The 26,976-nt window shown below is 42.3% G+C and overlaps 1 protein-coding gene and 1 long non-coding RNA gene across 3 annotated transcripts in view; both read right to left on the reverse strand.

Moving 5' to 3' along the window:
* The window catches only part of LOC114656382 (glycerol-3-phosphate dehydrogenase 1-like protein), a 34,002-nt gene continuing 7,026 nt past the window's right edge, over nucleotides 1-26,976 (reverse strand). The window contains exons 2-8 of the mRNA XM_028807985.2: nucleotides 23,081-23,258; nucleotides 19,708-19,848; nucleotides 14,358-14,496; nucleotides 7,731-7,843; nucleotides 5,563-5,796; nucleotides 2,726-2,832; nucleotides 1-355 (exon numbers count right to left, since the gene is read on the reverse strand). Coding sequence (XP_028663818.1) covers nucleotides 259-355; nucleotides 2,726-2,832; nucleotides 5,563-5,796; nucleotides 7,731-7,843; nucleotides 14,358-14,496; nucleotides 19,708-19,848; nucleotides 23,081-23,258 — 1,009 coding nt within the window. The 3' untranslated portion in view covers nucleotides 1-258. The remainder of the gene's footprint in view (nucleotides 356-2,725; nucleotides 2,833-5,562; nucleotides 5,797-7,730; nucleotides 7,844-14,357; nucleotides 14,497-19,707; nucleotides 19,849-23,080; nucleotides 23,259-26,976) is intronic.
* On the reverse strand, nucleotides 4,126-5,176 carry LOC127529057 (uncharacterized). 2 transcript variants are annotated; one of them, XR_007935712.1, is made up of 6 exons: nucleotides 5,047-5,176; nucleotides 4,905-4,974; nucleotides 4,833-4,869; nucleotides 4,621-4,686; nucleotides 4,368-4,511; nucleotides 4,126-4,219 (listed from the first exon to the last, which is right to left on the reverse strand). It is a non-coding gene; the product is annotated as an uncharacterized LOC127529057 (long non-coding RNA). The 2 variants fall into 2 exon arrangements; XR_007935711.1 differs by lacking the exon at nucleotides 5,047-5,176 and having other exon boundaries at nucleotides 4,905-5,021.

Here is a 26,976-nt window from a genome sequence, read left to right on the forward strand (position 1 = left end):
AAAAAGCAAATTTTTTTTTATTGTGCGTTTTCAGAAAAGCATTAAATGTTTCCCAGTGATTTCAACATTGAACCATCAAGTCATTCGCAAGTTACAGGAACCATAGCTGAACACTTAATGCAGTGTAAACACAAACTCCATTAAATTTCCCTTTAAAAAAATAAGCTGTGGTTTATGAAGAAACCGTGTGGTGTCCTCATCGGGTCACATGTCCTCATCAGGTCACATGTGCTCATCGGGTCACATGTCCTCATCAGGTCACATGTGCTCGGGGTGATTTTGCAGACATGTGATGAAATCTTTCACAGGTCTCCCCTCAAAACAAATCTGGTACACCGCTGTAAACAGTGGAAACCTGATCAAGAGAAGAAACAAAATTGTATTAGTAATGGTTCAGAATTTGAGAAAGTCTAACAATATTCGTACAAGTGCTGGCCATTCTAATGGTCACCTATAATGGCCTGCTTTCATTATATCAGATTTGTCTGACTTGTTAGTAAAATGGCACCGGAGGTTGAACTGAGATGTGACTTTGATATACAGTAATCCCTCCTCCATCGCGGGGGTTGCATTCCAGAGCCACCCGCGAAATAAGAAAATCCGCGAAGTAGAAACCATCTGTTTATATGGTTATTTTTATATTGTCATGCTTGGGTCACAGATTTGCGCAGAAACACAGGAGGTTGTAGAGAGACAGGAACGTTATTCAAACACTGCAAACAAACATTTGTCTCTTTTTCAAAAGTTTAAACTGTGCTCCATGACAAGACAGAGATGACAGTTCTGTCTCACAATTAAAAGAATGCAAACATATCTTCCTCTTCAAAGGAGTGCGTGTCAGGAGCAGTGACTGTCACAGAGATAGAGAGAAGAGCAAACAGATCAATAGGGCTGTTTGGCTTTTAAGTATGCGAAGCACTGCGGCACAAAGCTGTGAAGGCAGCAGCTCACACCCCCTCCGTCAGGAGCAGAGAAAGAGAGAGAGAGAGAAAAATCAATACGTGCCCTTTGAGCTTTTAAGTATGCGAAGCACTGTGCAGCATTTCGCTTCAGGAAGCAGCTGCACAGAAGGTAGCAACGTGAAGATAATCTTTCAGCATTTTTAGACGAGCGTCCGTATCGTCTAGGTGTGTGAACAGCCCCCCTGCTCACACCCCCTACGTCAGGATCAGAGAAAGCGCAAGAGAGAGAGAGAAAAGTACGTTGGGTAGCTTCTCAGCCATCTGCCAATAGCGTCCCTTGTATGAAATCAACTGGGCAAACCAACTGTGGAAGCATGTACCAGAAATTAAAAGACCCATTGTCCGCAGAAACCCGCGAACCAGCAAAAATCCGCGATATATATTTACATATGCTTACATATAAAATCCGCGATGGAGTGAAGCCGCGAAAGGCGAAGCGCGATATAGCGAGGGATTACTGTACTGATAAATGCGATTACATTTTTTTTTTCTTTCCCAAAGACCGTCTTTAAATCTTGAAGATTCTGGTGACCCACTTAATTAAAATTATGATTAATTCTTCACATCTATAGAGAGCTATTCTCACAACTCAAAGTGCTTCCTACACAGGGAGGACTCGGGACACAAACCCCAGATCTCCTTAGTGCAGGGCAGCAGTGCTACCACAGCGCCCCCTGCGTGGTGACTGGTGAACCTTCATCTTCAGTTTGGCTTCCAGACGCAGGCTGTGGGTGCTGGTGGGGGGGGGGGGCAGGACTGCTATAACACGAATGAAGCTTAAGGGCTTCCTAGTCCTGGAGGGACTAGTCCACATTGCTTCATGATTTTGGGTGTCTACTCTATGAGAAGGTGTTTTTAAAGAACATCAATAATCAAGTGTCATTCAACACGGCCATTTTAATCAAAATCTGAGATGATGTGGTTTATTTTTTTTTTTGGAACATGCTTTAGTTGCCTCACATTTTTATGCAATTGTTTTCTCACCCCACTGAATTAAAGCTGATAGTCTGCACTTCAACTGCATCGGAGTTGTTTCATTTCAAATTCATTGTGGTCATGTACAGAACCAAAATTAGACAAAAGTTGTCTCTGTCCAAATATTTATGGACCTAACTATGTTTACAGAGCGTTTCATTTAAGTGATGCACTATTGCTAACTTTTTTATCATTTTGCTAGAAGAATGTGTAAATTAGGAAAGTCAGTTTTGAACGCTGAGAACGATTATTCACTTTATCTTTTCTAGAAACTTCCAACACTCAAAATGTCTGGGTGTGGGTATTAGAAGTTACTGGGGTGGGGGGCGAAATATCATGGAGGTGAAATGTAGTGGGGGGGGTGAAATTTGCTGAGGGGAAATGTGGAGGGTGAAATATGCTGGGGCAAAATGTGGGGGGAGTGGCACGGTGGCGCAGTGGGTAGTGCTGTTGCCTCGCAGTTAGGAGACCCGGGTCTCGCTTCCCGGGTCCTCCCTGCGTGGAGTTTGCATGTTCTCCCCGTGTCTGCGTGGGTTTCCTCCCACAATCCAAAGACATGCAGGTTAGGTGGATTGGTGATCCTAAATTGTCCCTAATGTGTGTGTGTGCCCTGCAGTGGGGTGGCGCCCTGCCTGGGGTTTGTTTCCTGCGTTGCCCCCTGTGTTGGCTGGGATTGGCTCCAGCAGACCCCCCGTGACCCTGTAGTTAGGATATAGCAGGTTGGATGATGGATGGATGGATGGAAAATGTGGACAGGGCCTTGCTTGTCAAAAAGTCAGGATACTTACTTGTCGCTCATATTTCTCTGTTTTAAGATCCTATGAACTTCGGCCGATGTCTGAGGACCTTGCAGCTTTTGTCCATTCAGCATTTCTTTCTCCAGCTCTTCAATAGACTGCAGATATAAAAATAATAATATTAATAATTTAACTTTGGATCTCTGTTGATATTCCATGGCAATATAGACGGTGTAATCCTCATGACATCACATTTTTGAACAGAGAGCTCACAAAAACTGCTGTAAAGCAGCGTTGTGCCAATAGGCCATTTATCTTAATTGGATCAACACAAACTAATAAAATACTAATAGTGGACAAATAAATACAAAATAAAAATACTTGTGGTGGAGGGGCAAATTCTTTATACTAACATTAACACGCCTACGTAACGCCTCACTGTGACTGCGGAGTCTGAAGTTTTCTTTCTTTTTAGTTTTTCTGGTGTGCGCTCAGACCACACATGAAACTTTATTTGTCCCCAGAAGCTCTTTAAGTAAATAAATAAATACGCAAGTAGACAGAAGAGTAAGTAAGTAAATAAATAAATATACACTTATGCCAGAATAACTATAAAGCAGGAAAATTAAAAAGAAAGGAACCTTCTGACTTGGCTGTCCCAGTCCCAGTGAGGTGCTGTACTGTACAGGCTCACTGCTCTTGGTATAAAGGAGCCCCCCCCCTTAGTGTTTCTTGCCACACTTTTGCCGAATGATTTGTTAGCTGAAAGTCCTCCATGTTGGTGTGTCACAGAGAGGATGTGCAGCACTGTTTATAATGACACTCAGTTTTGTCTTCATTCTCTGCTTTGCTACGACCTCTAGGGGGTCCAGAGTGCATCCTATATCTGAGCCTGCCTTTTTAATTAGCTTGTTGATTTGGTGGGCCTCTCTTGAAGTCATCTTACCGGCCCAGCACACCACAGTGTAGAAACTCGCACTGGCCATCACAGAGTTCTAGAAGATGTGGCGGATGTCACTTCCCACATTAAAGGAACACAGTCTCCTAAGGAAGAAGAGCCTGCTCTGCCCCTTCGTCATGAGACCATGTCAATCTGTCACTAATGTGGACCCCCTCCACATCCACTCCCTGCATAGTGACCGGACACAGAGGCTGTTTGGTGCGGTGAAAATCAATCATCACTTTCTTGGTTTTGCTGATGTTTAGGTGCAGGCAATTCTTTTTTCTCCAAGAAACAAAGTTCTCTCCATGACTCCGCTCTTCTGTCTCATTCCTCTTTATCAGTACAGCCCTTAAGTGCAGAATCAGCTGAGCATGTCTGCCAGTGACCTGACCTGCTGTTATGTTTATAGTCGGAGGTGGGCAAAGTAAAGAGAAAAGGAGACAGGACTGCGCCTTGTGGTCCTCCAGTGTTGATCACATCCGTGTCTGTGTCTGGGTGTGTATATCTATCTTATATAGTGCCTTTCATGTCTATCTACCTCTTATATAGTGCCTTTCATGTCTATCTACCTATCTATCTTATATAGTGCCTTTCATGTCTACCTACCTACCTACCTCTTATATAGTGCCTTTCATGTCTACCTACCTACCTATCTTATATAGTGCCTTTCATGTCTACCTACCTACCTATCTTATATAGTGCCTTTCATGTCTACCTACCTACCTCTTATATAGTGCCTTTCATGTCTACCTACCTATCTATCTTATATAGTGCCTTTCATGTCTACCTATCTATCTTATATAATGCCTTTCATGTCTACCTACCTACCTATCTTATATAGTGCCTTTCATGTCTACCTACCTATCTATCTTATATAGTGCCTTTCATGTCTACCTACCTACCTATCTTATATAGTGCCTTTCATGTCTACCTACCTACCTCTTATATAGTGCCTTTCATGTCTACCTACCTATCTTATATAGTGCCTTTCAAGTCTACCGACCTACCTATCTTATATAGTGCCTTTCATGTCTACCTACCTACCTATCTTATATAGTGCCTTTCATGTCTACCTACCTACCTCTTATATAGTGCCTTTCATGTCTACCTACCTATCTATCTTATATAGTGCCTTTCATGTCTACCTACCTACCTCTTATATAGTGCCTTTCATGTCTACCTACCTACCTCTTATATAGTGCCTTTCATGTCTACCTACCTATCTATCTTATATAGTGCCTTTCATGTCTACCTACCTACCTCTTATATAGTGCCTTTCATGTCTACCTACCTATCTATCTTATATAGTGCCTTTCATGTCTACCTATCTATCTTATATAATGCCTTTCATGTCTACCTACCTACCTATCTTATATAGTGCCTTTCATGTCTACCTACCTATCTCTTATATAGTGCCTTTCATGTCTACCTACCTATCTATCTTATATAGTGCCTTTCATGTCTACCTACCTACCTATCTTATATAGTGCCTTTCATGTCTACCTACCTACCTCTTATATAGTGCCTTTCATGTCTACCTACCTATCTATCTTATATAGTGCCTTTCAAGTCTACCTACCTACCTATCTATCTTATATAGTGCCTTTCATGTCTACCTACCTACCTCTTATATAGTGCCTTTCATGTCTACCTACCTACCTCTTATATAGTGCCTTTCATGTCTACCTACCTATCTATCTTATATAGTGCCTTTCGTGTCTACCTACCTATCTTATATAGTGCCTTTCATGTCTACCTACCTATCTCTTATATAGTGCCTTTCATGACTATCTTATCTATCTGGCTTTTGTAAAAAGCCAAATTTCCACTAGGGAGACAAAGTTCTATCTATTATATAGTGCCTTTCACATCTCTCTTATAGTGACCTCAGGAGAAGACTTGTTTTCAAGAAGCATTTCATACAAAGGTTTCTGGCAGAACTTACCTTCTGCGATTTCACAAATGCCTCTGCCACCTTCCGGTTCCGTCCTCCGTAACACGTGGTAATGAGATCAGCCACGCCACAGCTCTCCAGGAATGTGGTCGAACTCACCGTCCCTTTGCAGAACACCTTGGCAAAGGCCACCATTTCCATCAGTCCCAGGCGAATCACGGCCGCCTTGGTGTTGTCCCCGAAGCCGAGGCCATCACAGAATCCAGCTCCAACTGCGACAATGTTCTGAGGAGACAAATAAATAGAAGGAGATGATGTTACCAGATACGATACACCGAAGAACTTCACGCAAGTATTTCAAAACATACAAAGTGACAAGAGTTTTGAGAGTCTGTAACCAATCGCTCATAAACCCAACGTTAAATGAACCGACATCTTCCATGACAGGAAGGTGGAACCTCTCCCAGCAGCATCAAGAGTGAGGCATGAACAAATTAATGTGAGAGACACCAGAGAACAAAACCTCAAATTCCCACTCTTAATCTAGCAGAGGCAGCATGGTGGCACAGTGCTTAGTGCTACAGCTCCACAGTTCTGAGCACCTCCTAGGTGAAGCCGCCTTGTTCTCCTCGTGTTGGTGCTTCCTCCAAGTGCTACATTTTCTGCCCACATTCCAAAAAAAATGTGATTGTTAATTCAGTTGTGTAATCCAGAAAATATGAGAGTGTGCCTGTGGACAAATAAAGTACTAGCTATCTGTCAGCCTATCTAATAAATAGATAGATAGAGCCTTTCACATCAACCTATCTATCTACTGTATCTATCTATCTAGTGCCTTTCACATCTATCTTATCTATATCTATCTACAGTATCTGTCATACACTGCTGGTCAAAAGTTTTAGAACACCTCAGTTTTTATGGAAATGCATGAAGTTTAATGTCTTAATGTTTTGTGAAATCAAGGCATAGAACAAATAATGGAAAGTTTTAAAAAATAACTCAAGGATTCGTTAACTGAACAAAATTTTATTCAAATTTTGATTCATCAAAGCAGCCGGCTCCTTTTGTTGATATAACAGCCACACTGTGTTAACCCTTTTGATGCAGAATGCCAGTCACCAACTCTACCTCCAGTTAAAGAACCCGAGACCATCACACATCCTCCTCCAAGTTAGATGGTTCCTCAGTGTGTGACACCAACTCAAAGGCGTACAGGCATCCTGCAAGATTTCAAATTTGGATTCATCGGTCCATAAGAGTTTCTTCCAGCCTGCAGTCGTCCACAGCTTATATTTCCAGGCCCTATTGTGTCCTTTAAGGAATGGCTTTCTTCCTGCCACTCACCCTGTCAGATCCACAGGACAAACTGACACGCTTTTGTCACCCTGCACTGCTTGCTCACACAAGCTGGTGACCCCTCAGAAACATCTTCTGATTGGCTGGTGACTTTGGCTCTGCTAGATCTCATCCTATCAGAGTTTCTTCCAGTTTCCAGTTGCCTTTGGATTGTGTAGGACACCACTTTTGTTTGCAAGTTCTCTAAATGAAAGGCCTACACGTCTAAGGGTAACAATGCTCTGTCTCATTTCACTTGTTAATTGTCATCTTCTTGCCATTATTACTGGAATATTGTCCAAGTCGTACTTCAGAGGGTGTAGTAACACAGTCTGCTCCAACGACACACAGAAGGGTTTGTAAGTAATCAACAGAAGTCGGGACACCTGTGCAAATTGTGTGCTTCAACTTGCAAGGCTTCTTAGACTTGAATGGCTGCAGAACATCTGTAGGTCATAACCTATTAGTTGTTCCCTGAAGAAGGCCCATTTGTAATATTCTAAAATTTTTTATTGTTTGCAAATCCTAAACTTTAAATTTAATCCTCTGGCAGTTTGCTGCTTACCTTTTCACAATTTTAGGTCATTTGTTGCATTCCAACTAATTAAATTTGAAGAAAAGCCGAGGTGTTCTAAAACGTCTGACTGTTGCCCGTTACCTATCTATCTTTTATATAGTGCCCTTCACATCTGTCTTTGTCCCGTATACGGATTGTCATGTCTATCTCTCTCTTATTTAGTGCCTTTCACGTCTATCTTTGTCCTGTATGGTGATTTTCATGTCTGTCTATCTATCTAATGTAGTGCCTTTCCTATCGTATCTACTTATTTTTTGAACTCACATTCACAGCATCAGTCAGTGTTTTTGCATTGCATTTTGGTTACCTTTAGAGCGCCACACAACTCTACGGTGTCACTGTCTGCCACCACCGCAATTCGGAAGTTTGGAGTCTGCAGCAGTTCCTTGAAGATGGCTCCATGCTGTGGATTTTTGCATCCTAGAGTGGGAATCACAAGACCATAAGACAAGAGACAGTCAAAAAAAGAGGAGCAAGCTCACATTTTGGAAATATATCAAAAGACAAACATTTTATATATTAAAGGCTCCTTGACATCTGTGCATTTTCAGAGATGTGTGTTAACCTTCTTAGCGTTATGTTTACCTGTGGGGGAACAATGAGCCAAAAAAACATGGAACTTTGGTCAACAAGAAAAAATGTTATTATGTTCGACAGAAACCTGTAAATACCAAAACGACAACAGAAATACAGTAGGAAAGGCATGTCCAGTGCCCTCTACTGTACTGTTGCAGAGTTAGTTCACATCTTTGGCGTGAGATGTTTTGAGACAGTTGCCAACACACAACATGATGTTACAGTCGGGACAGTACAAGTGTGTGGGCTAACATCGGTTTAGCATGCAAAATTCTCCCTGCCTGTGCCTCATTATGTTCCCCGGTCTAACATGCCATTGTCTCCAATGACCCAATCTTTTCCATATTTTGTACTTCAGGGAAGTTTGTTTGCGGTTTGCAGTTTATTAATTGAAGCCCCTGTAAGATTCACTCGGTTTTGGTCACCATGATTTCTTGCCTATACAGTGGAACCTTGGTTTGCGAGTACAGTAATCCCTCGCTATATCGCGCTTCGCCTTTCGCGGCTTCACTCCATCGCGGATTTTATATGTAAGCATATTTAAATATATATCGCGGATTTTTTGCTGGTTCGCGGATTTCTGCGGACAATGGGTCTTTTAATTTCTGGTACATTCTTCCTCAGTTGGTTTGCCCAGTTGATTTCATACAAGGGACGCTATTGGCAGATGGCTAAGAAGCTACCCAACTTACTTTTCTCTCTCTCTTGCGCTGACTTTCTCTGATCCTGACGTAGGGGGATTGAGCAGGGGGGCTGTTAGCACACCTAGACGATACAAACGCTCGTCTAAAAATGCTGAAAGATTATCTTCACGTTGCTACCTTCTGTGCAGCTGCTTCCTGAAACGACATGCTGCACGGTGCTTCGCATACTTAAAAGCTCGAAGGGCACATATTGATTTTTGCTTGTTTGTTTTTCTCTCTCTCTCTCTCTGCTCCTGACAGAGGGGGTGTGAGCTGCCGCCTTCAACAGCTTTGTGCCGCGGTGCTTTGCATACTTAAAAGCCAAACAGCCCTATTGATTTGTTTGCTTTCCTCTGTCTTTCTGACAGACTCTGTCCTGACACGCACTCCTTTGAAGAGGAAGATATGTTTGCATTCTTTTAATTGTGAGACGGAACTGTCATCTCTGTCTTGTCATGGAGCACAGTTTAAACTTTTGAAAAAGAGACAAATGTTTGTTTGCAGTGTTTGAATAACGTTCCCGTCTCTCTACAACCTCCTGTGTTTCTGCGCAAATCTGTGACCCAAGCATGACAATATAAAAATAACCATATAAACATATGGTTTCTACTTCGCGGATTTTCTTATTTCGCGGGTGGCTCTGGAACGCAACCCCCGCGATGGAGGAGGGATTACTGTATAATTCGTTCTGGAAATGTGCTTGGAGTCGTATATCAAAGTTAATTTCCCCGTAAGAAATAATGGAAACTCAGATGATTCGTTCTACAACCCAAAAATGTATATAAAAATGATTAATACAACATATAAAGTAAAAATACGTAAAACAAATTAATCTGCACTCTACCTTTGAAAAGAATTGTGGCTGGTGTGAGGGAGAGGAGAGGAGGAGGAAGGTTATTGTGTAGGATGACTTTCACTCTAACTAACGGAATCCCTGCTATTTGTTGGCTCACTCGAATCTTCTTCTTTTCTTGCGACTTTAACAAGGAGCCTATCCAATGACGGTTGCTTTTGCCTGAAGAGTCACTACACTTGGACACAAAATTTTAAAAATGCTTTACGCACTGTAAGGTTTCTAAACTCCCCCAATGGGACGACACGTGGAAGAGCGCCCTGAAGCAACCGCAGGCTCCCAGCGCTGCAGCAGTTCACCGTAAAAGCGAATCAGAAAAGATCGCGGTTGTGCTATAAGCGCCTACCGTCGATGGGTGATACAAGGAACATTATAAATGCGCAGGGCACAGGATTACTTGGCCACGACCCTGCCTGACTGCTGTGTCTCTGTATAGGAGAGCAGTAGTTCCGCTACAGTAAATAACCCTGCTGTTCCTGTTTCACGTTGAATAAAAGCTGGTGCTGCTAAAGTACTGCGACTCTGCCTCGTGTTTTGGGGTGCAAGAAAGGGACTCACACGTCACAACACACACATGTGGTCACCACGCTACAGTACACACTATACACTCGCACGGATGTTGACTATATGAGTGAGGCACACCAACCGAGAACGAGCATGGGAGACGATTACCCACAATCCCCACGTGATGCTCTGCGGACAAAGCGTATACGTACTACTCATAATGCAAGACCTCGCTCGTTTATCAAGTTAAAATTTATTAAAAATTTTACCTCATCTTGCAAAACACTTGCAGACCAAGTTACTCGCAATCCAAAGTTTTACTGTATAGGGTTGCCAGTTTAAAAAATTAGAAATACGGGACATTCTTAAAATCTCTCCCAATATTACTATATTATATATATATATATATATATATATATATATATATATATATATATATATATATATATATATATATATACAGGTACTCGTCGACATACAACCTATGCAAGTTACGACTGTTCGACTTTACGACGCGTTTGACTGTTTCCCCTGCCAGCTGTTGGCAGCGCCAGTTTCCCGCACTCTCAAGTCTCGCTACGCAGCAGTAAAAATATACGCAGCAGTGTTGCCCCACGTGTGTTTGTGTCTTGTTGTTTTGGCAATTTTCGATAATGATATAACCCTAACATATAACCCTATAATATTAACACTAATAGCAGCTTTCTACTCAAAACGGCAAACTTGAGAAGCTGCCAGCATCAAACCCAGAAGCTCTTGATTGGGCAGTTCTTAGGATTGCACTACGCAAGCAGTCGCATCAACTGCTTACCGCAACCTGCTTTCTTTTTTCTTCTTGAATAAAAGCGCACTTGTTCTGTTATACTTGTACTTGTGAAAGTGTTTATTTGATATTTGGACTTCAGGCTTCACACCAGTCATTCTCAGTCACACACACCACTCACATCCACATCCACAGTTATCCCAGTCTCGTTCGTGCACAAGTTTTATATACAATCATCACATTCAAATGTTAACAGTTCCCACACACAACTGCTGACTCCCAATCAAGAGCTTCTGGGTTCGATGCTAGCAGCTTCTCGAGTTTACCGCTTTGAGTAGAGAGCTGCTGTTATTGTTAATATTATACAATAAAAACATACATTTGATTTACGTCTGTAACAACCGCTGTAAATTTATAGTGCTTGTCAAAGTTAGCGTTCACACTCGCCCCGATATGACACTGCTCTTTTCAAATAAAGACGCGCTATAACAGAGGTGAACTCAGATCAGAGAAAACAGAAGCCCTCCCCGCAAGAAATGTCGACTCACAGTGTATGAATGGCGTATGGAAGAAGTGTGTTAAGCGTTATGTAAATACTTTTGCTGGATTTAACAGTGAACAAGAACTTGATGAGATTCGTGAAGAAATAGTGAAACTGTCAAAAGACCTTTCATTGGAATGTGAAATGGAAGATGTCGAGGAGTTGCTAGACCGGGAATCAGGTGAACTTATGAATGAAGAGCTGATAGAATTGGAAGAAGAAAGAGTGGCGGAAAAAGAAAAAAGAGAATTGGAGTAAGACGAAGAGGAGGAGGTGCCACAAACAATGTTCATCACAAAGGGATTGTCAGAAGATTTCTCTCTACTGAATAAACTCCTCGCTCATTTTGAAAAAATGGACCCAAATATTGAACGATTTGCGAGGATTGAACGGATGGCACGCAACACATTTCGTCCTTATTGCGAAATTTATGAAGAGAAAAAAAAACAAACAATTCAGACGAAGCTCACTATGTTTATGAAAAGAGCAACTCCTCCCATCACCCCGTCCGCAGCCTCGCCTGATCTGATGAAGGCGATATCGACAACCCGCAGCCAAGCACCAGTGGTGCCAGGAATTAAATGTACAGTACAGTATTTCTTGTTTTGTACGTTTTCCACATATTAAACAAATTGTACTGTAGTATGCTGTGTTTGTCTTAGAAAGTAAGAAAATGTTGATAAAATATTACTTTAAGATGATTACAATATTATTACCCAGTCTAATATTCTTACCTTAAATTAACATAGGCCGACTTACGTCCAGATCAACTTACAACCAGTCAGTCGGAACCAATCGCGGTCGTAAGTCGACAAGTACCTGTATATGTATATATATATATATATATATATATATATATATATATATATATATATATATATATATATATATATATATATATATATATAAATGCCCCCTACACACCCAGACCAATCTGTTATATAAAAGTAGAGACATAAGTTAAAAACATAAAGCAAGGATTTTAATGGGTTATGAGGAAAACAAAAGTAAAATCATTTGAAAATTATTTAATACAAGCTAAAAAAAATTCTGTAAAAGTGAAATCATTTGAAAATATTATTTCATGCAGACAACAGAGAAATATTATTATTATTTAATACAGGCAGTTAGAAAAATAGTGGGCCGTGGCGAGTAGCAACAACACCCTTTGTTGACAGTCGCTGTACGTTGCAGTGCTGATCCAGAACTGCACAGCAGCGCAGCTGGAGAGCAGAACGGTAAGGCCGGATTTATACTTCACACGACGCGACGCATGCTGCAGCGGACGCTCCTGCTACGCAAGCGTTGTACAGTTTATACTTGCGCGCGTACTTTACGTAAATCTGGAGGAATCCAGCAGGTGGCAGTGCGAGATATTATCACGGGGAGAACAGGTTCGGCTTCGCTGTGTTGTGAATGGCCTGGAACAGCCATTAAAGTCTGATGACACCTTACCACAATATCTCTGAAAAGGATGTTTAATGATTAAATCCATCAGTCCAGGGATTTGTCCATTTCAGCTAGCATTGGGCACGAGGCTGAAACAATCCCTGGACGAGGCATCAGCTCATCACAAGGTGAATACAAGCACACACTCAAACACAATGGCGTCATTTTACTGTCACCAAATCTGCATATCTTTGGAAGAAAACCGGAGCACACTGTGGAAACCCAGCAGCAAAAACATGTGAACTCCAGGCAGGGAATATCAGCGACGTGACTCCCTGTGAGACAGCAGTGCTAACGCTCTGCCACCGTGTCACCCCCATTAACAGTATTCATTATTTAAATGAAATTATCGATTTATCTGTAAAATTTACATACTGCAATGCATTTCATCATGAAAGTGATATCAAGTATAAATCTAAGGATTCTAAATGTGCAGAGAGTTGGAATATCATACATTGTCCTCACAGGTGGCGCAGTGGTAGTGCTGCTGCTTTGCAGTAAGGAGACTGTGGAGGATTGTGGGTTCGCTTCCCGGTTCCTCCCTGTGTGGATAGCGCTTTGAGTACTGAGAAAAGCACTATATAAATGTAATGAATTATTATTATTATTTATTATTACATTTAATGTGCTCAGTGTGGTGATCTATTGCTGTTTGCCGCTGCTGTCAGTACCGGAGGAAGCCCCAGAAAAAAAAGACGGCACAGTAGACGGTATGTGAGACTTTTAAAATGTATCGTGTCATTACGATCGGGAATATGCAACGCTTGAATATAAAAGCACCACGAATGCATCTGTATGTCGGCATTTTGCTTCACCACATCGAACCATTCATCAAACATCGAAGCGCGCACACCGATTTCGTAGGATCCACAAAGAGGCTTTCTGTCTAATGTAGATAGTAACCAGAGACTCTGACGTCTCATTCCGACTTTTAACACACTGCGCCCCCCCCGACTTTTTGCTGGTACTGCAACTCATGCACGCGTTGCGTTAATTTCTGAGGACCTGCTCAGAGGACACATCAAATGAACACTGAAAACGCGTGGCAGCAATGATGCAGGCGCGTACACGTTCTGAGCGTGGAGTATAAATGAGCCCTAAGAGTACAAGCTGCAAACAGGCAGCAAACACTCGTTTCCTTGTTACGTTTGGGTTATTTTCATCAAGAGAATCGGAGAAAAGAAAGTATAATTACTTATAAAGTTACAACTAAGTACCGTAAGAAGGTAGTAAAAATATATTTTTATTACGAAATTTGTAAATGAACTAAATACGGGACATTTGGGTGTCCCTGAAAGGTCAGTACATGGGACGAAATGATCAAATATGGGACATGTCCCGTATGTATGGGACGTCTGCCAACCCTGTGCCTATAGAATGTAAACAGGAAGTGGATCGTTTTCCGTTCTCGCATGCTACAAACACCGTCGTGAAGTGTAAGTAGGAACTGCTTTTCAGGGAGTAAGCACGACACTCAAGTATACATCCTCCTCAAGTTAAGTTGTACAACTGTCACATTTTTTACAGCTTGCCATCCCTTTCTCTATACCATACCCATCACTGACCTATTGTCGTTTCGCAGAAATTCTCCGCTGCCACCTCATTGGCGATGTTGGCACCCATCAGCACGCTCACTTCGATTTCCATTTTCTGCCGGATGATATCAGAGATGAGCTTCAGGCCATCAGGGCCTTCATCCACACCCTGTGAAACATTGAAATGAGAGAGGCTGCTTTTCAGAGGTCTTTCATTTTTATGGCATTGATCTAAAAAAAAAAGATCAACTTTGACTCGCTTACTCGTTAAATACAATCATCGAAATATGACACAAGTTGATCATAGTAGCAGGATCACCATCACTAGACTACATGCTTGTTACCATCACAATGCAAAAGGATTAGAAAAGGAACCTACTGTGCATATTCTAAATATTTACACTAAATAGTAGTAGCACAGTTGTACGCAAATTCAGTTTACATTCATGTAATACTAGCAAAATACCCGCGCTTCGCAGCGGAGAAGTAGTGTGTTAAAGAGGTTATGTAAACATATTTATACATATACATCTACATATACACATATCTACATATACATATATATATATATATATATATATATATATATACATATACACATCCACATATATATATACACATATCAACATATATATACACATACATATACACACATACATAAACACACACATATACATATATACATACATACATAGTGCGTAATAACACGGGCTGTGATTGTTACATGGGAGGGAGACGACAAATCACAGCTTCCCGCTTTCTAATCGGGCCTGTGATTGGTGCTTTGACGGATGCCCAGATCCCACAGTATGTCCCCTTAGGAGAGGCGTTAGGCGAGTGTAATTGAATAGCGGTGCTGCAAGTTTAGCTTTACACCTGTTTTTAAGGCTTATTGACTGAAAGGGGCTTTCATGAAGAAACTTAGGGCTTTGCTGCAGGATACACCCTCCACAAGTTAAGGAAGTAAAAATAAAGGTATATATTTCTGTTTTATTTAAACCTTTTAAGTTTGTATGCAGGCAGTATGGTGGTGCAGTGAAAGGTGCCAGTTAGGAGACCCGGGTTCGCTTCCCTGCGTGGAGTTTGAATGTTCTCCCCGTGTCTGTCTGGGTTTCCTCCGGGTACTCCGGTTTCCTCCCACAGTCCAAAGACATGCAGGTTAGGTGCATTGGCGATTCTAAATTGTCCCGTGTGTGTGGGTGTGTGCGCCCTGTGGTGGGCTGGCACCTTGCCCAGGGTTTGTTTCCTGCCTTGTGCCCTGTGTTGGCAGGGATTGGCTCATGTATTTAGGATATAGCGGGTTGGATAATGGATGGATGGACATTTGTATGCATAGCCCCATTTGCCCGTTTTCGTTTTTTTTCATTCTTCAGTAATATTTCAGCAAACCCGGAGCTTGTCAGTTCAAATCCTGGTACTGACACCACTGTGTGACCCTGAGGAAGTCACTTCACCTGCCTGTGCTGCAAAAAACCAAAGTAATGTAACCATGTCGGTTTACCTGATTGTAAAATCACTGGGCATGTCACGTTTACCAGCTGCGTGCTGACCTTCCCGCACAGTCATGCTCACCCCTTTTTGGGACAGCTGTGATAGAAACCGGGCCCGTCAGCCAGCCCCAAACCCGAACACAAAGAGTCCCGGGTTCAAATAATAGAAGGTTTATGAACTAAAATTACTTTCAAAGTTGCAAAACATGAGCACAAATAACAGATTCTCTCTACTCACAGTACTCTCTCTTTTCTCACTACCACACTGCCCTCCTCCAGTCGAGTGTTGCTCCATGTCCTCCCAGCTCCAGATCCGACTGCTCTTATTAAGGACCTGGGAGTACTTCCAGTGTCAGGGCCACTTTCCGATGGAAGTCCCATATTTTTTTTTGTTCTTTATTTCACCTTATACACTTTCTTGTATTAGGAATTTGTTAGTTTTCGCATACCCCTTGGGGTCAGAGCGTAGGGTCAACCATTGTACAGCGCCCCGGAGCAATTACAGGTTAAGGGTCTTGCTCAAGGGCCCAGCAGAGTAGGATCTCTTTTGGCAGTGACGGGGATTCAAACCGGCAACCTTCTGGATACCAGCGCAGATCCTTAGCCTCAGAACCACCACTCCGCCACTCAGAGCCACCGTCTCCCTGCAGCACCCCATTGCGGCACCCACAGACCCCAGCAGGGCTTTGCTACCAGAGTACAACTACCGGCATTCCTTGCTGGTTCCTGAATGGGCGCAGATATGGAGGGCTGCTGCCATCTAGCACCTGGAGGGGGAGAATAAACATCTCCTTGTCTTCTTCTGTCGTGGCCAGGGAAGGCATAAAGTCCATGTCCGGTCGGGACAGCTGTCCGCTTATTTGGGGCCTCCTGTCCGGGCCACTCGGCCATCTTAGATAGATAGATAGATAGATTTATTTTAGCGTAGTTGGCAGGATTAGATAGATAGATAGATAGATAGATAGATAGATAGATAGATAGATATTTATTGTCATTGTCACGTTTACAAAGGAACAACGAAACTGAAGGTGCAGTCGACTCAGTGTGAGGCATAAGAGTTAAAAAGACAAGAAGAGAGAAAATAATAAACCGAATAGTAATAAAAGTACTTTACAAAATATACAAATGGCACTGGTTGACTTAAGGTCTAAATTGCACATTGGGAGAATGATATGGAGCAGGGGCGGCACGGTGGCGCAGTGGGTAGCGCTGCTGCCTCGCAGTTGGGAGACCTGGGGACCTGGGTTCGCTTTCCGGGTCCTCCCTGCGTGGAGTTTGCATGTTCTCCCCGTGTCTGCGTGGGTTTCCTCCGGGCACTCCGGTTTCCTCCCACAGTCCAAAGACATGCAGGTTAGGTGGACTGGCGATTCTAAATTGACCCTAGTGTGTGCTTGGTGTGTGGGTGTGTTTGTGTGTGTCCTGCGGTGGGTTGGCACCCTGCCTGGGATTGGTTCCTGCCTTGTGCCCTGTGTTGGCTGGGATTGGCTCCAGCAGACCCCCGTGACCCTGTGTTCGGATTCAGCGGGATGGAAAATGGATGGATATGGATGGATATGGAGCAGTTTTATTCTGAGTTCAGGGCCATGACTGCTTTTGGATAAAAGCAGTTTTTAAGGCGGTTTGTCCTGGTTTTCATTGCTCTGTATCTCGTGCCCGATGGCAAAAGCTGGAAGAGGCAATGTTAACAAGCTGCTTGATGGAGCCAGCGCTGCACAAAAATTAGCCACAACCTCTGCTATTTGTTTTTTCTGCAATTGTATTGTGACATGTAAAACACGAGACATTAGAAAGATGGGCTTCTCTTCTGTTGGTGAGGTCCACATTCCTTATTCATCGTCGTAAATTCCATGAGGTGTAACAATTTGTTTCTGGAATACTCTTGAGTTCCATTCAGTCGTTTTAGTGTTCCAGGTTTGCTTCCAGCAACGGCAACGCTGTCTAATTAAAAGCATAGTGGCGGAAGGAAATTACTTCAAAGGCGACAGTACCCAGCACAGTACCCATCTGTGCTGTACACAGCACAGATAAAGCACCAATTTTTTTTCTGCAGGTTCATTCGGCGAAATAAATTGTCACACGTCGTTCTTCCAGATTCGTTCATTGGATGTCAGCTCTCATGCACACTGAAGCCCGCACCTGCAACCGGTTTGATTTTGTCGAAGTGAGTCGTGGACTAGTTGGGGTGAACCGCTGGGTATGTTACATTATGCAACTGTTACGGTGTATAAAATCTACAAATTATTCTCTCTGTTTTTATTATTATATTTTGCTCAGTCCCAACAAGATGAATTCAGATGTAGGAGGCATTATAATAAAAAGGCATATCCTCTTCCCTTACACCTCACTTTTATAACAGTTGTTCACAGCATAGTGCTAAATTGGTATTACAGCCTGGGAAAGGAAGACCTCAGGCTATTGATTACTTTATGGATGGTCATCTGGGACAACAATTTGGTTTATAGCCTGGGAAAGGAGGACATGAGGCAATATCAAAAAACTTTATTATCTGGGAAAAGATAGATTAAAGAGTTTGAGCAAAATTCATCCATCATATTGACAGCCAGCCAATCAGGTGCATGGAACATTCATGTGTTGTGAAACCACGGCATGAAACTTTATAATAAATATGCCTCATTTGAAAGCAACGAAGAAGAAGAGAAACATCGACAACGGAAGAGTGACGTCAAGAGAAGACAACAAAGACACGTATGACCAGTTTTCATCCGATCGTCAGTTAACAGCATTTTCATGAACATCGATTGCTAAATCAAACGCCGCCCTGGGACATTCTTCCTTGTCATTTCTACTTTTTTTCGTAAGCTTTTTCTAAAGACAATATATATTCAGACTTTACTATCAGTACTTATTTTCTATTATTCTTTGTTCCCGTGTTATTATTATTATTCCTGTAATAAATACCATGCTGCTTTTAACTTTCTTTGCTTTGTCTTAATGTCTATAGAGTGATTGAAGTAATAAGATTGATTTCTTTGAGCAACCAGTGCAGCCGGAGATTTGCCATTACCTCTGTGCTGCGAGGTTATTAAGGCTGAGGGTGAGAGCTCCACTCAATAGTAGGGAACAGTACGTAAAGTAAGGCATTCTTTGCTGATAAATGGCCTATAGTCAAGAGTGCTGAGCCTTAGTATGTTTAAATGTATTCTTATAGACCAAAAGTAATATTTAGGTCTGAGATATCATTAAAACATTGTATGTTGTTCGTACCGATAATAAGTAAGTCTCTTGAAGTGCTGAGTTTCAGGCTGTGTTATACCTAAAGCACTTGTGTGTATATATGGCTGTTCGAGTCACAAAGACAGAACGAATCTCCAAACTATTTTGGATGCCAATCCGGCTAACTCTATTTAACTTCAAAAGCAACAGGGGTGCAGTGGCACTCAAAGATAAAGAATGCTGACAGTCCCTTCCAGTTCGCCCTCTGGTGGTCGTTCCGAATGTCAACTGAATAATAACAAGCATACTAGACTGCAAGATCAGCCCTCACCCTACCCAGAAGGGGTGGGTTAGGGGCAGATTTCACCCTACAGTATTTTTAGTCGACCAATGAGAAACATGTGTACCAAGTTTTCATAAAAATCGCTCCAGCCGTTCGGAAGTGATGCTGGACCATACATACATAAACACACACACACACATATATATATATATATATATATATATATATATATATATATATATAAATGACCCATTTTCAGGTATCATTTCACTAATTAGAGGTTAAGTAACACTACACCAAACTCTTGAGCTCTATCAAGGTTTGTATTGCACAAGTACATGACAATTGGGACCGCTAGACCACTTTCTACCTTCTGTACCTCCAAACTGCAATAAACACAGATGTTATTATGGATCCCATGGCTCAACTTTACCTTGATAAGCGATATGCCGATAGCGCCAGGTTTGACCTTGGATTTCATCTGATCACACAGTTTCCCTATAAACTGGTGGGGAAGCACAAAGACCAGAATATCCGCACCTGTCGATGCCTCAATTATATCAGGAACTGCAACCTAAAAAGGTAAGAAAAAAGTAAAAAAAAATCTCACATGCACAAAATACTCCACTCAAAAACAATATTTTAAAATGTAAAAATGTAACTTACTGCATATAGTTAGTAGTGGTGACCAAGAAAAAATTTTAATCTCATGGTTTTGTAGAGAAAGTACATCTTGAATATTCAGACTCAACATTTAACATTAGGGTGTGACTAATTATGGACAACGGCAAACGATGTGAAAAAACGTCCATGGGAAGAAAAAAAAATCTCACGTAACTCATGTTGCATAATCTATATGTTTAATATCCATTCATACGGTCATTGCTAAAATATTATTAATAGTCACTTCCTGAAAAGACAGTCTTCACACAGTGCTGTGCATCTGACTTGAAGATCTGCCTATCCCCTTCATTTATTGGTTGGGTGTGATGTTTTATCATTCCCACAATGCTGTGCATTTGAATTAAAGACATGACTCTCAACCAGTTTTTAAGTTAAATGGATAGTGGGAATGGTATCTTTCCTGTTCACTAATTTCAGTTTCATTATTAAGACAATCCTGTGAATAAACAGATCTGTGAATCATAAACCCATGAACCTCAAGGGCTGGCTGTAAACTGAAAATGAAGGTCAAGTGAGAGTGCAGGCCAAGGCAGCACCAGCATCTATTGCTCAGGACATTTGTAACCAGCTATGTGTGGCCTGGTGTGGTCCTGCTGCAGGGTCAGGTGAGAACGGAAGGTATGTGACAAGCCCTAACAGCAGGAATATGGAGCCCTGGCCTTCAGTATCCTGTCACTAATGCAGCCATTGTATCTGTCAGCAGTTTCGGCAGCAGTGGTAGAAGGCTGATCTGAAATGATCTCTCATATGGATTTGCCTGATGTGGTCATTCAAGGCTGACAAAATCTTGATTTGTCACTTGGCCTTCTTGTTTGCTGCAGTCGATCAGCCACAGCGTCTGGCAACACGTACTTACAAAAGGCCTGACTGCAGCATGCCAGTGGCTCTTTGCGTTGCCTCTGGTCACACTTGACGCGTGACTAAGTGTGGCCTTTGTCTTTCTGTGACCTTTTTAAAAGTGACAAGATTACAGGACTTCCCTGGGTAAAAGCGCACACTGAGATTTTGTTTGTTTAATAAGTTGCCATGCATCCCCACACAAGCTGTACTGCTATTTAGGGGGCTAATACAAAAAGTAGAATATTTTGCGGAAATACATAAGCTAAAATGAGAGTTTTCTCACTCCTGAACATGTCTCTTTTTCCCATCAGTATATTTTTTTCCACCATAGGGCAGATATATTCACACAAAACTGCAAACTACAATACACAGGAGACAGCAGCCAAAGTCCACCAACATCACGCTAATAAAATCCATGCTTTAGGCCAAGATATCAGATGAGGAACTTGCTGATGCAGGTATGTGAGCCACCAAAACCACCAATCACGAGTGTTGGCTGAAAAGATAATCTGTATATCTGACAATATGTCTGGCCTTCTTTCTCTCTCTTTTATTATTTATTCTTTTTACTTTCTCGTATACAAAGTATAGGGAAAATATCGTAATCGTCCAAAGATTTGATGTCAAAATTTTGATGAATCTCGATGTTTTACACCTCCCTGACTTCCTCGTATATGAAGTATGGGGAAAGTATTATAATCATCCCAAGATCTGATGTCGAGATTTTGATGAATCTCGATGTTTTACACCTCCCTGACTTTCTCATATACAAAGTGTGGGTAAAGTATTAGAATCATCCAAAGATTCGATGTCGAGATTTTGAAGAATCTCGATGTTTTATACCTCCCTGACTTCCTTGTATATGAAGTATGGGGAAAGTATTATAATCATCCAAAGATTTGATGTCGAGATTTTGATGAATCTCGATGTTTTACACCTCCCTGACTTTCTCGTATACGAAGTATAGGGAAAGAATTGGAATCCTCCAAAAATGTCTGTGTGTGTGTCTGTCTGTGTGTGTGTGTATGTATGTAAACATGATAACCTGAGTACGCTTTTACTTCGGTCAACAAAATTTTGCATATAAGTATTATGTACAAAATGTAGATTTCTATCAACTTTTGGGCTATTTCCGTTAACTGGAAGTGGTACTTTACCTTTTATTCATGCAGCTGCTGAGTTCGATTTATTCAACTTTACTTTTATAGTAATTGTTCAATATATTATTAATTTGATTTGATTTGTTGTTGATGGTTATTTAATGTTGTGGTGCCCGGCCGGTGTCCATGCCCGGCCGGGACGCCCAGGAGGAGTGGAGGAGGGCTTGTGCCTCCTCCAGGACACGAGAGGGGCTTTGGGGACCACGGGTACGGAGCTTGGAAGCTCAACCCTGTAGGGGCCCGTGGTCACCGCCAGGGGGCGCCCCAATGCCTTGGGAGTGTTGGCCCTCAGTACTTCTGCCACACCGGGAAGTACGGGGCGGGGAAGAGACTTGAAGACACCCGGTGGACTTCCGGCTTCACCATGGGAGCTTCCACCACACAGGGGTGTGGCTATGAGCCCTCAGAATCCACCTGGAGTCCTTCCGGGGGGAATAAAAGGGGCCGCCTCCCTCCAGTCAACAGCGAGAGTCGGGTGGAAGAGGACGAAGCTTGGTGGAGAGGAGTGGAGGCGGACCAGAGACTGATAAGGCATTGTGTGGTGACCAGGACTTAAAGGGGTGATTGGTGCCGAAGCACTGGGTATGTGCACTGTATATAGTAAGAATAAACACGTGTGTGGTAAAACCATCATGTCTGCCTGTCTGTGTCCGGGCTGTTCCCCACAATGTACATAATATAAAAATGTAATCATTGTCTTGTAGCTTACTCCTCAAATATTCATCCCCATATCTAAGTACAGGGCGGCACAGTGGCGCAGTGGTAGCGCTACTGCCTCGCAGTAAGGAGACCTGGGTTCACTTTCCGGGTCCTCCCTGCATGGAGTTTGCATGTGTTTCCTCCGGGTGTTCCAGTTTCCTCCCACAGTCCAAAGACACGCAGGTTAGGTGCGTTGATAATCCTAAATTGTCCCATGTGTGTGCTTGGTGTGTGTGTGTGGCCTGCGATGGGCTGGCGCCCTGCCCAGGGTTTGTTTCTGCTGTGCTGGCTGGGATTGGCTCCTGCAGACCCCCATGACCCTGTGTTAGGATAAAGCGGGTTGGATAATGGATGGATGGATATCTAAGTATATGAGGAAGTCGAGGGGAGACCACTCCCGATTTTTTTTCCCATACAACTTACCACATTTTTTGGCAGTTTGTGTCCCGGTAAGTACTTCACATTTTCATGCTCCGTGTTGATGATCTCACTTAACTTCTTGCCTTCTATCATTTCTTCATACACCCACATATTGACGATGGGTTCAAAACGGTTCGATTTTTTCACATTATGGCCAATAATTTTAGCAATGGCTGATCCCCTTGAAAAAAACAAAACAAATAAACATATATTAAAAGACATATTTAAACATTTTAGATCCATGATAGTTTTATATAAAAAACTAAATTCACTTTATATTGCTATTATATTTCAGACAGAGTTCTCTCCTCTGGCATGTGTTTAAATTCTTTTTTTGTTCATTTTTGATTCTTTTCTTTATGTCAATATTGTGCGAGGGACAGAACCTCATTCAGGATGAGGGGGTAGTCCATTACCTGACCAAGTGACCATGGTGAATTAAAAAACAGGACATCTCATGTTCTCTCCAGGAGGTTGGCAGAAGATGCTAACAATATAAAGAGTTTATTGATATCCTGGCTGGGATGAAGCAGGGATATTTACTCTGCCAGGAGGAAAGGGGGGAGCCAAAGGGATGTGGCTATGTTCTCTTCAGATCCACTAGATGGCAGTATCCCTGGGTTAGGATAAATACACGGACAGTCGCAGGGCATGCTGGGATCTGTAGTGTGTCTTTGTCCTAAACGCTATGGAGGGCACTGTATATAAAATAACATTTCATAAACAGGTTATATACACTACCAGTGAAAAGTTTTACAACACCTCAGTTTTTCAAGTTTTTCTTCAAATGTATTCACTTGAAATGCAATGACTGACCTAAAATTACAAAAAAGTAATAAGTAAACTGCCAGTGGTTTAAATTTAAAGTTTAGCTTAGCAAAAACTAAAAAATTCAGACATCAGTGTCAGAAGACTTTGCACCCTAGGAACCAAGTTACCAGAACTATTCTATAACATTTAAGTAATTGTTTACTGCTCCAATATTGATCTTTCTCATCATAAACTGGGTCGTTACGATAGCAAATGATGAGAAGAATTCATCATTAATTGCAGAATTCCGGTATCTGAGGGTTCCTCTCGAGTGCCACTTTCTCTTGCACGATTTGGCTCAAAAACTAATCAGCACATCATCATCTCATAACAGGCTTAAGTTTCGAGTTTGGTGTTTTTTCCATCCAGCCATTTTAGCTCCAGACCATCCTCAAGAAACTGTGACACACAGACACACACCCATCATCGAGATATTGATGTTTTCGGTATCAGGGGACCCTAAAACATCGAGATCTGTTGAAAACTGGAGATCGAAATTTTTGAGAAATCTAAAGCTTTCGCTCCTCCCCCATAGACGACACATTATGGTGGAGGAGGACGCAAAGCAACAAAAAAGGAAATTTCACAATATTACAAATGGGCCTTCTTCAGGGAACAGCTACACAGTTTCTGCAGCCATTAAAGTAAATGAAGCCTTGCAAGTTGAAGCACACAATTTGCACAGATGTCCCAAATTCTGTTGATTACTTCAAAATCTCTCTGTGTGTCGTTGGAGCAGACTGTGTTACTACACCCTCTGAAGTACGAACTGGACAGTATTCCGGTGATAATGGCAAGAAAACAGCAACTAACAAATGAAATAAGGCAGAGAATTATTACCCTTAGAAGTGTAGGCCTTTCATTTAGAGAAACAGCAAAAAAATCTAAATATCAGTGAGTCTAGTGGTGTCCTACACAATCCAAAGGCAATTGGAGACTGGAAGAAACTCTGATAGGAAGAGATCTGGCCAAGTCAAAGTCACCAACCAATCAGAAGATGAGTTTCTGATGGTCACTAGCTTGTGTGATCACAGGCGCATCACAGCTTAACAGTGCAGGGTGACAAAAGTGAGTGTCGGTTTGGACTGTGAAGAGGAGACTTTGTGCTGTGGGTCTGACAGGGTGAGTGGCAGGAAGAAAGCCAGCCTCCATTCGAGTCGGTCAGGCCTTCTTCAGGGAACAACTAATAGGTTACAGCCTGCAGCAATTAAAGTAAATGAAGCCCTTGCAAGTTCAAGCAAACAATTTGCACAGGTGTCCCAACTTCTGTTGATTACTTACAAACCCTCTGTGTGCCTTATAGCAGAGATGGAGCAGACTGTGTTACTACACCCTCTGAAGTACGACTTGGACAATATTACAGTGACAATGGCAAGAAAACGGCAATTAACAAATGAAATGAGACAGAGCATTATTACCCTTAGAAGTGTAGGCCTTTCATTTAGAGAACTTGAAAAACAAATCAAAGTGTCGGTGAGTCCAGAGGTGTCCTACACATTCCAAAGGCAACTGGAAAATGGAAGAAACTCTGATAGGACGAGAATCTGGTAGAGGCAAAATCACCAGCCATTCAGAAGACGGGTTTCTGAGGGTCACCAGCTTGTGTGGTCACAGGTGCATCACATCACAACAGCTCAACAGTGCAGGGTGACAAAAGCGAGTGTCAGTTTAGACTGTAAAGAGAAGACTTTGTCCTGTGGGCCTGACAGGGTCAGTGGCAGGAAGAAAGCCAGCCTCTGTTTGAGTCGGTCAGGCCTTCTTCAGGGAACAACTAATAGGTTACAGCCTGCAGCAATTAAAGTAAATGAAGCCTTGCAAGTTCAAGCAAACAATTTGCACAGGTGTCCCAACCTCTGTTGATTACTTACAAACCCTCTGTGTGCCTTATAGCACAGTTGGAGCAGACTGTGTTACTACACCCTCCGAAGTACGACTTGGGCAATATTAGAGAGATAATGGCAGGAATACAGCAATTTTACAAATGAAATGAGACAGAGCATTACTACCCTTAGAAGTGGAGGCCTTTCATTTAGAGAACTTGCAAAAAAAAAAATCAAAGTGTCGGTGAGTCCAATGGTGTCCTACACAAACCAAAGGCAACTGGAAACTGACTCAGCCAGATCTCTTCCTACCAGAGTTCCTTCCAAAGTCACCAGCCAATCAGAAGACGAGTTTCTGAGGGGTCACCAGCTTGCGTGGTCACAGGCGCCTCACATCACAATAGCTTAACAGTGCAGGGCGACAAAAGTGAGTGTCAGTTTGGACTGTGAAGAGGAGACTTTGTGGTGCAGGTTTGACAGGGCGAGTGACAGGAAGAAAGCCATTCCTTAAAGGACACAATAGGACCTAGAAAAATAAGCTGTGGACGACTGCAGACTGGATGAAACTCTTATGGACCGATGAATCCAAATTTGAAATCTTCGACTCGCCGCTGATGCAGGGTGTTTGTACGCCGTCGAGTTGGTGTCAGGATGGTACCTCAGTGTGTGACACCAACTGTCAAACCTGGAGGAGGAGGACGTGTGATGGTCTCGGGTTCTTTAACTGGAGGCAGAGTTGGCGACTTGCACTCTGAATCAAAAGGGTTACCACCGTATTTTGAAGCACCACGCAATACCTTCTGGTCTGCGTCTAATAGGTGTTGGGTTCATCCTACAGCAAGACATTGAGCCAAAACCTACCTCCTGGCCATGTCAGAATTCGAGATAAAACTGCTTGAATTTCCTTAAAAACTGAAAAAACCGAGGTGTTCTTAAACTTTTGACAAGTAGTGTATATGGGTGGAAAACTTATTAAATACACAGACCAACAGTAACATACTGAATATGGATTGAATTTCATTGCTGCCTACATTATCTTTGGAGATAAAAGGCAGTGAAAGGGTTCCAAAGTCACAACATGTCATTTGTGAAACTGAGATCTCATTACCTATTCAGATGTCGCAATTCTCTGGCGTCCTTCCACTATCTCAGATTTAAATTCTATGCTCATATCAATTGGCAAATAATAAGAAAATCACACCCATGGTATCCTGCTGAACAAGCACACATGTTCTGCACTTTGCTCCAGTCAGGAGGGCACAGGCACTT

The sequence above is a fragment of the Erpetoichthys calabaricus genome, chromosome 8 (genome assembly GCF_900747795.2).
Source record: "Erpetoichthys calabaricus chromosome 8, fErpCal1.3, whole genome shotgun sequence".
NCBI lineage: Eukaryota > Metazoa > Chordata > Cladistia > Polypteriformes > Polypteridae > Erpetoichthys > Erpetoichthys calabaricus.